Consider the following 16783-nt stretch of genomic DNA (forward strand, 5'->3'; position numbering starts at 1 on the left):
ATCCTCTCATTTCCCTTCTCTCAGGCCTCCATTCTTTCATATCACTTACCCCAGGCTTAGGAGTTATTACCTGTAGCTTGGAATTGGGTATGTATGTGAGAGGGAGTCTACCCTCCTGTGTAGTGGCTATGGGTAGAGAAGTAGGAGAATCCCCTCATCCTATTGTGGAGTTACATCAGAGTAGGAGAGTGAGAGGAAGGGAGAATGTATTCTAAATATCTCGGATTGGAATTCTGAAAACACTTTTCCTCATTGAAAACTGATAGTGTTTGGATTCCTTATCACATTGTGTATGTGACAAAAATGGATTTAGAACTCTAAATATCCAAGGAGACTTTTAATTACAAAGCATGTGTAATGTATAATGGGTAGCCTTTTTGTGTCAGGGGATAGAACACTTACGAAAGGCTTTTAGTCAGCAATTTTTTATACTTTCCACACGATCAGTTGTCTTTTTTCCCATTCTTTCTACTAGGAATTCCCATTTTTTACCTTGACGGCATTTCCTCCTGGATTTCTTGTGCATGTTGGGGGTGTTGTTAGTGCACGCTCTGTGAAGCTTTTAGATCGTATCCACAATCCTGGTAAGTTCCTGAAAAGTTTGTTTTTACTGTTTCCTTTACTTAAATTGTGGTTGTTAAAATTGATTTTTTTAATGTTGTTTATTAAGCCAACCTTGTCTGAAAGAAAAATTAAAAAAATATAAACTGGCACATACTTTTAAATATTTTTGATAATCTTAATTAAAAATAAACTAAGTAGAAGTATATTTTAGTTACTTACCTATGAAAAACAAGCAAACAAATCTGGATTCATTTTTGGCCAAGCTGCCACTTGGAGAGAATCTTTAACTTTTCAGTCATCTATTTTCTTTGACCTAGGCAGATAAAAAAATTTTATCATTTGACCATTTTGACGATTAACTTAAGATGTTAGTTCTTTTCTTTAGGAACAGTTCATTATAGATTGTTTTAGCAATTTTTCTTATTCTTAAAAGAGGTATCTTTTCATATGTAATTATAAATGTAGAGAATTTTAAAAAATTAAGAATTTAATAAAAAGAACCTAACGTTTCTGGTTCCTTGGCTTCCTCTGTGTAGCTATTCTATATTAGCAAACAAGTATGAATAGTAACTCATGTTTATAAAAGAACACAGGCCTCAGAGTACTAGTAATTTTAGACCCTTGGATTAGAAATGCTCTGCTGATTTTTATAAATCTAAAAATAGCAGGATAAATGGTAGGAATTGTCTTATGGAATGCATTCTGGCATTTCTCATTGAGTAGATGCTCAAATGTTGCTCAAGTCACTATTTTAATGACATACCTTAAACTGAAGTCATATTAGTATTCCATTTTGGCATGTACACATATATTTTTGAAAAATTTGAATTGTCGCTTCCAGCAAACTCTTCTGGAGGCTTGTATTGACGGCTATAACAAGAAGAGCCAAACGTTTTGAAATTAAAAAAAAATGGAAAATATTGCTGTTAGTGATTTTCAGCATTCAGAGCATTACTGTTCTTTTGACTTTTTAAATATAATCTATGCCCTGTGACTTAATGTTCTTTGAATTAATGATTACAGGGAAACAGAATGGAGTTCTTCCAAAAACAAACTTTTGCATTGGGCAGTAATACTCTGAGGACAGTTTCGTAGCCAGGATTATTTAACTTTAAACCGTAGCAGATACATCTTTTCAGCAACAGTCTTGTTTTTTGTTCTCTAGTTTATTCCTTTTTTTTTTCTGTTCCTATTTTCTGATCATTTTAAGATCTTTTCTTCATTATAATGTTTGTATATTCTGCAGTAGTTAAGCGCAAATTCAGACTGATAGCTTAGTACATTGACATCTTGAAGACTATTCCAAGTTCCAAATCTTTGTACTTAAAAAAAAAACCTGTTGCTGTTGAGTCAATTCCAACTCATAGTGACCCTGTAGGACAGAGTAGAACTGCCCTATAAGGCTTCCAAGGAGCGCCTGTGGATTCGAACTGCCAGCCCTTTTAGTTAGCAGCAGTAGCTGTTAACCTCCATGGCACCAGGGTTTCTGAATAATTCAGAGAGGGCAAGGAAATACTAAGATATCTGATACTCTGTGACCCAAGGCTAGTTTTACCTATGTTTCTACAGACCATTGACTCAAATATTTTGATACGTGGTATCTACCGATATGATAGGTCCAAAAGTGGTTTCAGGAATACATTTAATTGTTGCTAATGCCTCCTGTTAAGGAGGCCTGGTGGTACACAGGTTAAGTGCTCCACTGCTAACCAAAAGGTTAGTGGTTTGAACCTACCAGTGGCTCCTCAGGAGAAAAGACCTTAAGATCTGCTTTTGTAAAGATTACAGACTAGGAAACCCTATGGGGGCAGATCTAATCTGTCCTATAGGGTGGCTGTGAGTCGGAATCTGTTCAACGACAAACAACAACAAATGTCTCCTGCTAACGGAAAACAACTTTATTTTGTTGCTTCCATGTACTCTGAATAAGCTGTAGAGTCTGGGAGAACAAATGAAGATTACTTAAATTTAAGTAGAGATCTGTACTTGATTGTTGTTGCTAGTCACAAAAAACTGTTTTGGGGGGCGGATTATCATACTTGCCAGTTACGTCTGTGTAACAATAATAAGAATTCCAGTTCAGAGAAGAAAATAGGAATCCTTATTTACAGAATGCGTTTTGTGTATTGTAATTGCCAGCTCATCATTCTCTCCCTTTTCTCCCCTTTCATAATATTTTTTCAACTCACATGTAGAAACTATTAGTTAATAATAGATTACTTTTCAAAAGGTTATGGGCATATACATATAAATGCTTTTAATGGTGTATGATTTATATTTTCATTTTGTTTTATTTTCAATTAAATACATATCAATTGTATATTGGTTCCAATATATTATTTTAATTTAAAATAGTATATTCTTTGGGTTGTTATATGTATGTATTATACACTAAAGAAAATTTTCTCAAGAGCACTTTATCTCCAGAACCCTTAAATATTTATGGGAAAAATGTTAATTTCTTGAATAATGCTGTATGTTAAAACAAAATAAAACAAATCAGCATGTACCATAATAATTACGTATTAGCTTAGTGACACTGTGTTACTGTGCTGAGAGAAACTAATGATAGGCTGAAATGCATGTGCTGATGTTGGAAGTGCTTTTGCACTCTCAAATTAATCTTAAATCTATTTTTTGAATATGGGAAATTTTTATTTCATATTCAGCATAGAAGTAAAGATCTTATTTTAAAGTCACTACCATGTGCTAACTCTGAGTTATTTTGGAAGTGTTTTTTAAAGCACTTTTTCCTTTTTAAAATATTAAGTAAACAGGCCCATACATCAAGGGAAAGAATGGGGTAGTTTTTAACATCAAGGTAATCATCTTAAGTAGATTTTAGTTAAGTTAATGTAGATTATTATAGCATGTTCCCTCTTCCCTTTCTATTTCTACTTCTTATTAACTCTGCTGTCTCTGTCTTCCTAGTTCCTGTCAAGTGATGTTGTCAATTGTGTTCTTGTTTGTAGTATTTTTTTTTTGTTTGTTTTATTCCTATTATTCTGCACCTAAAACTGATCTACTAATTTGCTGTTTTGAACTCAGCCTTTGTCGGAATTATGGGTAACACAAGACCTTACAAACTGCTAGACTGGAATAGTTTCAATTCAGGTATTTTAATGGTCATTCAGTACTACATATGCTGACAAAAATTATGGCAGCTCAGTGAAGTTTTTAGAAATATTTTAGATTAAATAGGTTTAATGTCAATTCAGTTATACAGCTACATACTACAATAATATAACTCGTAATTACTATGAAAATGTAAATGTGAGAATTTGTTAAGTAAAATGAATTAATCAAATCTGCAGAAATACCATAAATTGTGAATGTCTTTTTTTAGATGATTAACTTTCAGAATGATAATTTTAAATTATATTTATTATGTTTTGGACATTTTCCACATCCGATAAATGACACAGGTATTTAACTTTAAGATCAAGCAAATATTTGTTACATATGAATATTGAGTGACTAGTTTGATTTTTTTTTTAGTTCGATAGTCTTGAAATAAAGTATATTTAAACTTTATGTTTAATTTAATACGTTTAGTATTCTGTAAAATACCATACGAGTTATAACTGTTAGCATTTTTATTTATAATTTTAGAAGTGTTCCAAGTATGATAACTGAAAGCAGTTTTTTGTTTTTTTTTGGATTAATAGCTGTCATAAGCTTTCCTCTTTCTCCTTTTGCATAAGAATATAATATTTCTTTTTAGGTAATTTTACTTATGATTACAGTCTCTATAGCTTTTAAAGAAACCAAGCCAAGATAGAGAACTTTACAGCTGATGATGTGGTTTAGAGTCATAGCCAATTAACCTTTCTTTATGAAGGAAATGTTTTCTTTATTAATATAAATATCTAAATTTTATAGTATCTGTTTTTTAGATTAAATAACAGAACCATGTTGAATCAGGATCAGAAGTTGGTATTTTGTCTAAAGAACTTTTTTAAGTTCTTCGTGTCAAAGTTTATCTGTCCACAGAAAAATAACAAAACAAGTTGAATTTTTAGATAATATCCCATAATCTTTTCGATATTGTCAACTTTTTTTGTTCTTAGGAGACCAAGATGCAATTCTCTTATAAAGTAATATGTATTTGACTATGAAGTGACTCATGTTCATCATGCAGATTTATCTAAATTCGATCTAATAAACAGTCTGACCAGGTCTAGCCTTTGCAGATACAGACTGACATCAGTTGGTAAATCTTTAGGTAAATTAACTCTTTTCCTATCCAAGTTTTTGCCAGTATGCTGTCACATTGATTAGAGTTAAAATTCTCATTTTTTAATGTAATATTTTGTAATTGAATTTTAGTGAGAAATTAAAAATACCCTACTGGATTAATTTAATAAAAATATGTTTTCAAAACCTGGGCAGATTGGCATAGTGGGAAGAGAAAAAGGCTAATTATATAGAAAAAGGATACCAAGAACAGATTGAGCTTTAATAATTTAAGGAACTGAAATCTCGTTAGGCCGGCATGTTTAGGGTTAGAAATGTGCTCATCAGATGATAGAACAATCTCGGGAAGTGGAAAAGACAAAAATGACGTATTATAATAGGGACATTGTCACATGTGAACAGAATCACAGAATTTGGCAAGGGCAAACATGATTGAGGAAGCAGTATATCTTGCCATCATTTAAAATAAATTCAGGAAGTAAGTATGTGAAGAAAAAAGATGACTGTAAGTGTTAAGATATTAAAAGAGCGTAAAGGATGATCCTTTGCGTTTAATATTCTCATAGTATTATGCTTTTGTTTGAAGTATTAGAATGTTTCTGGTTACAGTTGGTCCATCTTCAGACATCAGATTGATTTGGATGTTAGTATAGGAAAAATAACTTGATAGCTCTGACAAAACGTAATATATTTGGTAAATATATTTAAATTATTCATATATTCTTTTCTGTAATTTGGGAGTATTTACCCACTGCTTTCCTGTATTACCATAGTAAGTCAAAAATTGACCATGTTAGTAAGAAAACTAATTATGATATACTTTTTATTAATGCTAGGAATTGTTCATCCATGCTGTAGTCCCTGGATTCTCTGATCCTATGTTTTTACGCTGCATCATCAATTTAATAATAGCCTTCCAAAAGAAAAGAAAAAGGAACATTACCATATTAAATATACTTATTAATTACTAGACATTCTTATTTCAGAAACAATGAAATATAGAAAGATGTTTTGGAATAAGAAGGAATGTTATATCACACAGTAATATTTCATAAAATATGGTATGTCACACAAGCATTTATGAGAACTTATTTTGTGCCACACACTGTGCTAGATACTAATGAGCAAAGTTGACAGTCCCCTGCCTTCATGAAGCTCATATTCTGGGAGGATAGACAAACAGGTAAATGGTTAATTTTGTGGTATTGTGTGGTAGAAAATAACCTGTGGTACAGGATACAGGATTAAAGAAGGCATGATTAACTCTGTGTGGTAGGGAAGATTATACGAGTGTTAATTCTTGAACTTAGCTTGAAGGATATATAGGAAAATAACATAGATTAGTAGGTATATATTTCAGTGTATTTGGAGCCATGTTAATACATACAGTGTGGTTCTGAAACTTCCAGCATTTGCAAAACAACATTGTAGCTGGTACGTTTGGATGATGATTACATAGATTTAAAAAAAAAAAAAATTTTTTTTTTTTTTTTTACTCACTGAGTTGTTTGCCACTGAGTACAAAATGTTTTGGTTAGTTCAGCTTTTTTTTTTTCTTTCCTATCTCCTTTTTTCCTGTTTTACTGTCTTAGTTTGTGATAACTAAGTGATAGAAAATATTTTTTTTAGAGCAGGAAGAAGGGAGCTCAATATCTGAGGATTACCTTTTTTTAAATCTTGCTTCTGTATTTCTTGCCTGGTAATACACTCTGAGAAAGAAAAGGTGGTTCTAGCTCTAGGGGGGAGGATGCAGCATAACGTATTTTTATGTAAATTATGTGCGCCTTCTACGTTTGTTTGACAGCCAGGCCCTCCCTGTCAGGTATTTTCATAAGTGCCGCTGTACCATTTTTTAATATGTTGCTATAAAAAAATTAGCATAGTATGCTTATGAAAATACTTTGCCGGGAGAGGGCATGGTTGGCAAACAACCATAGAAGGGGCATGTTATTTGCATAAAAATATGGTATACAGATCCTGTGTGTGATATGCCAGTAACAGGGAGTGCATGGGAATAAGGCGGGGGAGCACATGATCAGATTTACATTGCATCTTTGTCTGCGGGACGGAAAATGGATTTAAAAGCAGCAAGACTAGAAAATAGGGCTTCCAGTTAGTAGACTGTGCAGTAGCCTGGGCCAGGCAGAGATGTGTCTGATCTAGGGTTTGGTGGTGATAGGAGAGCTAATGTTTATAAAGTACTTACTGTGTGCCAGGCACTCTTCTAAGTGTGTTGCAGTAGTAAATCATTTAATTCCCAAAACATGTTTCTGAGGTAGGTACTATTCCCATTTTGTAGATAAGCAAAATGATATATAGCAGTTTGCCCAAGACAAAATAGGAAGTGGCTGGGTCACAATTAGAACCTGAGTACTCTGGCTTCGGAACCTATACTCTTGAGCATAAATTCAAGAAATGTTTAGAATGTACAATTAGCAGGACTTTGTAGTTAGTAGAATGGCGGGGGGCGGGGGGGGCGAGTAAACAAGGCTGTTTGTAGCTTTCAGCTGAGAGAGAGAGATTGTAATTACCCCCACATATCCGCAAGTCTAAAATCCCAGCAAACGATTAACTCCTGTCCTTTGGAAACTCAAGTTTATTTGAAAGTTGAATTGGAAAAAATATTTTAAAAGTAAATTTTTTAGTTATAGCTCATTATTTCTCAAAGAATATGATCTTTTTTTCTCCTGAATTTACCACTAAAAGTGTTTCTGAATGGCTCATACATAGTTTTTTAATTAGTAAGTTTATGGTAGTTGAGGAAAATTTGCTGTTCTTTCTGTGTATAGGATGCATGGCAGCTTAGATATTTTTTAAACAAGTTGCAAGAAGATATATAAGATGTTGTATAATGTGGTTTGAAAAGTATTAGTTTGAAATATTTCCAAACTTAGTAAATATTTTTAAAAGTTAGTGTTTTTAGTCCTAAGTAAAATTTGTTGTTTAAAACTAGATACAGTTTTTGTTTTTGAGAATATTTTAAAAAGCTGCTTTTTTAAAAAGTATGTTTTAGACAGATTGTAGAATTTAGGACATATTCTTGTTAGGATTTTTTTAGCCTCACAATAAACTTTAACTAGGGTAAGTTAGCTTTAGATTAGTGATTTAAAATTGGAAAATATTATTCCTTTTTGTTAGCCATCAGAAATATAATTGTTGAGAAGATTTACCTTATTTTTGGAGCAAAAATTAATAGTTAAGGTCTAGGGTAATAATAAGTATAATCGTTACGTTGAAATACTTAATTTTAACAACATGTGAGTCAGCTGATGTATAAAGAAATATTTATAGAATATGCATATACAAATTAACTTTTTTTTTTTTACTTTTGGTTTTATTTAATGAATCTTCATGGAGTGCCTGCCATGTGCAGAGCACTGTGTTGGGTACTGGGGACACCAATGACGTGCCCGACAAACATCATGTTCACACACCCAATTTGGGCTCTTTCCTACACTGCTTTGGGGTGTGTGTGTGTGTGTGTGTGTGTAAATAGGCTCTCTTGGAAATTGGATTCTATGGATGACCTTAGCAATTGTTCTTTTCACTACATCTAAGAGGTGCTCATAAGTAGAAGTGAAACTAAGCCTACAATAGTTAACCAGGATTTGAGTTTTATTATTTTAATAAGGTTTTCCAGGAAGTAGATACAGAGTTCAAGAAAGCGTAAATAAATAGCATGTCTTCTTTGTATAATATATGAGCTATTCTTTATACTAGTAATATTGGAGTAATGAATATTCAGTTAAATTATATATATTTGAAGAATTAATTTCATGCTTTAAGGAGTAGATTACATATCCGATTTTTTTACAACATGGATTATATTCTAGCTAGCATCCTAACATCCCTAATTACTATGTCATGTTTGCTCTGTATTAACTATATTACTTCCTCTTTAATAAGAATCTTCTTCCTTAATCTGGTGTTGAATCCCCACCTACTTTGAGAGTGTATACTCCCTTGGACCTGAACTCTCTAATTTGTCCTTCATTAGGGGAAATTTATCTTCTTCAAAGGTTGTTATCAGTTGGAATATTACTTTCAGATATTTGAGAATGTAGCTTTTCATGCTGTCTATTTTTTGGTTTTGTTTTTTTGTTATTAACAAGGTAGAGTATCATTGTATTAAAAACCATTATTTGATCCAAACTAACATTTTATCTTCTTGTTCATTTAAAAATTAGGGGAATGATTATCCATTTCCTTTTGTTCAGCCAGATTAAAAGATTCTCAAGGGCAGGGTTATTCTCTCCCAGACCTATGCAAAAATAGAACTGAATTTAACACCCCAGGTAGTCAGTGTTTCTTAGTTGCAAGTGTATGATTGCTTTAAGTCTCAAAGGGATAGAATTGAATAAACATTATGTTGAGTTGTTCGCTTCTTTGTTTTCTGAGATGTAAACTGTTCCTGTCATTTGAGGAACCTTTACAATTTTCACCTACACTTCAGAAACATAGTGATGATAAGATGCTAAAAAGATGGCAAGATATCAAGCTATGGCTATGCTCTAGAAAGGTTAACAGAGTAAAAATGAATTAATTGTGATGTCAGTACAAGTGGGCTTACATTACTCCTGAAAAGAGGTGTCTGTGATACATTGATCTAGAGCTCAGTTTATGCCTACAGTTAAAAGGATATATTAAAAGATTTGTGATATTATCTATGAAGAGTTTACTCAGAAGGAAAACAGAAAGTAGTACAAAGTATAATTTGTATAAATAAAAAATTTTCTTAAAATGATTTTTTTTTATAATTTAAATGAGTCTGTATAGATTATTGGGTAAAGCATGGTATTTAAAGCGAAGAGTTTTTTTTTTTTTTTTTACATTTCTGAAATGTTTATTAAATGTGGTCCTCACATCTCAGCTGTATACACTTTAAATGGCTAAATTATATCAGTTTCCTATATGGCATGTGTAGTTGCCATACTTTTTTAAGCTAGTCCCTTTATTTTACTTTTTATGTAATTATAAGAGCTCCTCAATTTTGTACTTCGGTAGGGTGAATAAAATAATTCAGATTCACTTGTGTGGTCCCTGTAAGCATGTAGTTAGTGGTTTTTAAGTCTTACAGATTCCATTATAGGAATAAAGTACTAATGATATTTCTGAATATGTGTTTGTAGCAAGTTAGGCTGAATGATAATACTGCTTTAATATTATCTGGCTCATCTCTGGCATTAGTATAACATAGGCTTTGAAGACGAGTTTAACTCTGCTTTAATATTAAATGAATTGATTAATCTTAATTCTATTTTAATTAAACAACCCCTAAATTTAATAGCCAACGAATTCATCCTTCAGTTTCTTACTTACAGTTTTAAATAATTATTAATACAATGACTAGTTTGTGATTAAGTGCTCCCTACTGTATGCTTGCCTCGCTTTCACCTAGAATCTAGGGCCATTACTTTCTGTAACCATTTCAGTGAGCTGCCATAGTTTTCAGTCTGTACTGTCACCTGATCCAAGCATGCGCCAAAATATCCACTGTTTCTGGCTCCTGTCTGCTGAATCTGCTTTGCAAACCCTTCGTTCCTTGAGCTTTTGCTTTAACCAGAAACCAAATTTGAAAAATTCTTTGGAGTGTGGACATATGCCATTTGCTTCCTTGCTCCCATGTTATGTAACTCTTTAGTGTTTATTAAACTTGTAAATACTTTACTAAATACAACAGTGGCATCCCCATGTGCAAATGTGTGGCTCATGTGTCAAAATAAAGGCTGCTTGTGAATTTGTCAGAAGAATATGAATGCTACTTTTGCTGCATTCAGTTGTTTTGTTTTCTGTTGTTCTTTTTTGTTTCTTTAATTAGCCACTTATTCCATAGTGTTTGGTTTAATTATCTGATTATTTTATGTGTTATCTCAAGGTAAGTTTGATGTAAATAAACTTTGTATTCTATGTGGTTACACATATTTCATAGTAATTATTACATTTCCATTTAGACATGCTGGCCATTTCTAAAATACATTTGATTTTAAAATAAGTAGCTTCTTCTATTTCTCATTAATTTTAAAACAATCTTACAAATTTCATTTTTAAAACAGAAAACCTAAGCTACTGTGTATTACTGTGGTACAGAACAGATGTAGGCAAATCTAGTGTGAAGGAAATCCATTGTATAAAAAAAATTGTTTGCTTTTGTGAATAATATTTTAAACTTCCAGAATGGTTTAAGAAGTAAATAATAGCTTCTGCTAGTGAATTTAAGAAAATCTAGGCCTTTTATTTCACACAGTTTTCAGAAAAATAATTATTTTCTAAACTGAGGTATATTTCTGCTATCCTTTATGATACTTATTTTTGCAGAATCATAAATAATTTGATAGGTTAGACCAGCTACTTCAGCAGAAGTTTGTCTTATCAACATTCCCATTTAGGAAAGAATGATGTTCAGTGGATGCTCAAATTGGTCCACACATTTGTCTTAGAAGGAAAAGGGAATGGATTTGAAAGTGTATCTGTGCTGTTAATGTGTGCATTACCGTTAGGAACGTGAAGGAGTTCCCTAACACAATAGTGTGCGTTCAAAAATGGGCCACCTAATTGTCTTGCACATTTAATTCATAATATTGATTGGTAATGCCATATTGTAGTCTTTTCTGTTTCTCTTCCTCTTATCTTTGTCTCATACTTTGATCTTCTCCTCAGTTTCCTGGAGTCTGCATTTCATTCTTTTCTTCTGAAAGAAAGTTTTAGGGTAGCTCTGTCTTGGTTGGATCCAAAACCTTAATTCAAGAACTGACTGGCATCATTTGTAGTTCTGGCTTTTATCTCCTCATTTCTCCCTTTTGCTGATCTCCTCCCTGTGGAGGAAACAAAGTCACATCATATTAATGTGAGCTATAAAAAGCCTCTTAACCTCTCTTTACTTTGCTGTCTTCAGTATTTTAATAGTGAGTATAATTCTATTTCTTCTACTTATTTGGAAAAACATTTTGAAAACTGGATGGATACTGCAATTCAAAAATAGAAAGTGTTTATTTGATTTTTCAGTTTTAATAGTGTTTGTGGAAAATTACACTAAGACCTTAGCATTCTATTTAGAATTGCTTCTTCTTACTCTTATTTTTATTTTTTTTATCTCAAATTGTTCCCAAACTGAAATGGCCATAAATAGAAACAAATCAGGATATGCTGATTATAGACAGTTTCTGTTTTTAACACCTCTGCACATAAAATGTTACTATAATTTGCAGCTGCTGTTCAATAATAGTTTGCAGCTAAATGCAAGTGATGAGGTATATGTGACACATGCTCCATTTATTATGCTCCATTTGCAAACAATATTGGACTTCTCTACGGTGATAAGATACAGTTCTGTGATTCTAAGCCATTTTCTTAATTATAATCATACAGGAAATTTATAGTATTCTGTCTAAAATTTGCCCTTACATACGTTAGCCAAATTATTTGTATTGATCTTTTAAATGTGTATTTTGTTTTCACTTTTGGATTGGCCCTTTATTTTTTATTACTTTGCTTTAGGAGTCACACCTCTTTAGAACGGCTTCAGATGACTTTCTGTCTTTTAACGTTGACAAATCTTTGCCTTGGAAAGAACCCAGACTATACTGGGTTATAAAAAATAGGTACCAGGAAATAAAATTAAAGTAAAATTAAATTTATGGCTATGACACATAGGGTGTTCCTTCAGTGAGGTGAGACATAGCATATCCTCTTACTTTAAGATTAGAGTCTGGAGACTCTGAGACCCTGGGTCTGCATTTTAAGTTGTATCTAATAAAATACAGGTGTTCATTAAGTTAATTAAAAAAAATGGGTGATTTCTTTTCCAGTAGTCAAGTTTAAAATGTTAAATCTTAGGCTTTTTAGAAATAACATTTTAAAGATGAGGGGTTTTAAAATCTGTTACAGAACAATACTTCTTTACCTCCCAGAGTGTGCTTATTTTAATCATTTCATGTTCATCTAGATAGTGTCCTGTTGAGTAGTGAACTGATTTAAAATTTATTTTTCAGATGAACCAGAAACTCGAGATGCTTGGTGGGCAGAAATCAGACAAGAAATAAAATCACATGCGAAAGCATTAGGCTGTCATGCTGTAGTGGGCTACAGTGAATCAACTAGCATCTGGTAAATGATAACTTGATTTTCTAGGTGCCATGACTTACAGGATGTCATCTGGAAGGGGAAAAGCTTTATGCAAATATAGAGAAAATGAAGTGGTAGGAGTAGAGCATTAGAGTACATCAAATAGAATGTAATGCCATCTTTGCTGCTTAATCACTGCAAAACTTTGGGAAAGTTAATTCCTCAGCCTCAGTTTATACATGAAAATGGAGATAATATCACCTATCAAATGAGGATTAAATAAGAATGTAATACTGGCTTATAGCAAGTATTAACATTAGGCCTGCTTTACTCCAGCTTGTGTGGCTTTGCTGGCTTCTTCCACTGAGACCTTGGGAATCCCTGATTGATTGTAAATGTGTCTTTAAAATTCGTGAACTCATTCTGCCCCCCTTTACTAACTGTAACATGACTTTCTCCTTCCAATAAAGTGTCTTTCCTACCTCTGCCCGGTTAAAAAGGCTCTTAATTCCTTTTTCTCCTACCTTCATTTGAACAACCTCTCCTCCTTTAAAGTCCATTCCATTCCATTGTTCAGAGTTATCTACCTCCAACACATTCTTCTGCCTTTTTAAATTACTTTTCTGCCATCTCCTTAATTACATCTCCTCTAGTCATGCGTGATTATCTCCTAACAGCCTGGCATTGTTGTTTCTCATTCTCAAGTCCCTGTCCCCACTTGACCTTCAACCGTATTTCAAACTTCATTGTTTCAGAAACTGTTCCATTTAAAAAATTTGAAACTATAAAATTTCACTCTCTGATCATAACTTAACGTTTTCCCACCCATCTATTTACTCATTTACATTGCTAGTGTGTTCTTCCCCCTTTTCTTAATCGAGACTTTCCCAGTTCATCACTTAAGTTCTGGTTTTACTTGCTGTTCTGCTATTCTTGAACCTGACTTTGTAGCCCCTTAAAAGTTTACTTGATATCACTCTAGAAATCCTAGGACCTTCTGGCGCCCTCTTTTCCCACCTTCTGTTTTCAGATAATTCTTATTGCCAGATGTCTCTGCTCTTGTGATAATCATTACTGTTAGAGAAAAATCATTAAACTGTACTAAATCTAGGCATTACAGAGCTATGCTATCTTATCTTTTCTAGGCCTTCTCTTTTTCTTGGCAGATCATTTATTATACTCTTGAACTGTTCTATTCCCGTAGTAGTTCTGTTCTTGTTAAACTGCTAACTTAGTCATCCTTACCCTGCCCTTACTCCCCAGTAGACTTGCCACATTCATTGATTTAGATCCTAGAGATACGGTTTTAAAAGATATAGTTCTTGCCATCATATTCACATTCTATTGGGATATTATGGCAATATAGTAAATTTCATGGTAGGGATATTCCAGGATGCTTTGGTATCACAGAGGGTTGGTGGTCAGGAGTAGAATTGGAAGGAAGTGTCACATGAAGTAAATGATACTCTAACTGGGCCTTGGACGATGAGTATGAATTACTTAAATGAGGAAAAACAGGCATAGGGCATAGCATTCCAGGCTAAAGGAATCACATGTGTGAAGAACCAGAGGTGTAGAGTCAGCATGGTTGGAGATAGGTCACATATAGGGGAGTGGACAGAAATGAGTCCGTTTAATTTACTTAGAAGTTTGAGTTGATCTGACACAAGCGCCTTAATTTCTTTCTCTGACCTTAAAAACAACAACAACAACAAAGAATCTTTATATTTAAATCCCATCTTTACCCTTCTTCATGTTCTAACCCATCCTGCCCACCAATGTTGGATTAACTCCTTGCTATGCAGTTCTGCTCTTTTAACTCCTTGGTTCAAAAACCATCAGCGGCTCCATGTTATTCAGTGAGTTAAGTGTTGACTTTTGGACATTCTTACTGTGAACTTAGCTTTTCAGCCTGGCCTTCCTCTACTCATAGTTCCAGTGACCTGTCTTCTTTGGCTTCTGTTCCATTTATCCCTTGTTTCCAGCATTTCATCCCCAGGCTGCTACTTCCTCATTTTCTTTGGGCAAGCTCATCCAATAATTCTGTTTATTGTCTAACATTTTAGTTTTCAAATTGGGCATATGTAATACAGAGTTTCCTTTTGCAGAATTATTTTGAAAATCAGTTTTTTTGACATATATATAAATAATGTAGTTTAAGCTCCTTTTAGTATATTTTGGATATTATACTATTTCAGATACTGTTATGTTGTTAAATTTAAATCAAGCTATAACAGTATAGAAAGTAACATAGTTAGGCTATTAGAAAAATTTTAATAAAATTTAACGTGCTTTTGGAGAGTATTTTAGTAAAATTTAATGAATTATTGGTGGTTCAACAATGTAGGTTGCTACTATTTATATTATGAAACATTCCAGTCTCAGTCTTACCATATTTTAAAGGAAATTATTGTTGTTATATTTTATACTTTTTAAGTAATGAATTCTTGCCCTCCGTTTTAGTAAAGTTGTATTACTTATATTTTCTACCCTAGCTTTAGAGATAATCCTGTGATATTATTTAATATTTAGTGGAGTCTAACTTGGATTTACAGAGCCCTGGTAGTACAGTCGTGAAAGCGTTCATCCGCCAACTGTCAGATCAGTGGTTTGAACCTACCAGCTGCTCTGTCGAAGAAAGATGTGGCCGTCTGCTTCTGTAAAGATTATAGCCTTGAAAAACCCTGTGGAGCAGTTTTACTCTGTCATACAGGGTCGCTATGAGTTAGAATTGACTGGACAGCAGCGGATTGGTTTTGGAACTTGGATTTAAATTGTCACCCTTATAACCACTTGGATATATAGCATTTTCTGAAGTTATATACCTGAAATGCTGACCTGTGTTTTTTTTCTTTCATAGTGAAGAGGTCTGTATTTTATCTGCATCCGGGACGGCAGCTGTACTGAACCCTAGATTTCTGCAGGATGGCACCGTGGAGGGCTGTTTGGAACAGAGGTTGTCATGGCAGCCTGGCTTCTTTTTCATAGGGGCAGAGAAGGGAAAGGTTGACTTCTTTTTCTTACAGCCAGAATAGTTCTTCTCTACGAGGGTGGGTTACAGTGGTATAGTGTGGAAGTCAGGATCAAGCACTTCACTGATTTTTAACTAACCATAGCAACAAAGAGACATTGGATTCTGTACTATATTGTAGACGTTGTTTCTAGTAGCTTGAATAATGTGTCACATAATGGCCACCAATTGGGGAATTTAAAGTTTACATTCCTTTGGTTTTGTCACAATTTAGAAATAATTATTTGATTTTTCTCTTCCTTTGTCCCTCCCCAAAATTGAAAAAGGTCATGAAACAGTTTTCATACAAAAGTTCCTTAATTTGCAAATAGTTAAAGCAATATATTATACAAAATTATGTATAAAATTTTCATGGAAAGTGAAGTATAAGTTTAACATATATAAAAATGAACAAGAATGTATTAGGTAAAAGAAGCTTACTTTTTTTGTTTATTTAGGTATTGGTCCCTTTAAACCGTTGGCTTTTATAAATGTCAGAAATGCTTTCCATAAACAGATAAAAAGGATCAAATGTATTTATATAAAACTATTAGTTTACCAAAGTCTACTTGGATATTATAAATCTTTTTTTTTTTTATTGTACTTTAGGTGAAGGTTTACAAAACAAACTAGTTTCTCTTTAAACAGTACACATACTGTTTTATGCCATTGGTTAACAACCCCACGACATGTCAACACTCTGCTTTCTCAACCTTGGGTTCCCTTTACCAGCTTTCATATTCCTCCTGTCTTCTAGCCCTTGCCCCTGGGTTGGTGTGCCCTTTCAGTCTTGTTTTGTTTAATGGGCCTGTCTGATCTTTGGCTGAAGGGTGAACCTAGGGAGTGACTTCATTACTGAGCTAAAAGGGTGTCTGGAGGCCGTACTCTTGGGGTTTCTCCAGTCTCTGTCAGACCAGTAAGTCTGGTATTTTTTTTGTGATTTAGAATTTT

The 16783-nt window shown here is 33.3% G+C and overlaps 1 protein-coding gene across 8 annotated transcripts in view; it reads left to right on the top strand.

Moving 5' to 3' along the window:
- Nucleotides 1-16783, top strand: part of C2CD5 (C2 calcium dependent domain containing 5) — a 99070-nt gene that overhangs the window by 37117 nt on the left and 45170 nt on the right. For all 8 annotated transcript variants that reach the window (XM_064284490.1, XM_010595368.3, XM_064284488.1 and 5 more), the window contains 3 exons: nucleotides 476-584; nucleotides 12750-12864; nucleotides 15683-15778. In XM_064284490.1, coding sequence (XP_064140560.1) covers nucleotides 476-584; nucleotides 12750-12864; nucleotides 15683-15778 — 320 coding nt within the window. The remainder of the gene's footprint in view (nucleotides 1-475; nucleotides 585-12749; nucleotides 12865-15682; nucleotides 15779-16783) is intronic.

This window comes from Loxodonta africana, chromosome 4 (genome assembly GCF_030014295.1).
Source record: "Loxodonta africana isolate mLoxAfr1 chromosome 4, mLoxAfr1.hap2, whole genome shotgun sequence".
Lineage (NCBI taxonomy): Eukaryota > Metazoa > Chordata > Mammalia > Proboscidea > Elephantidae > Loxodonta > Loxodonta africana.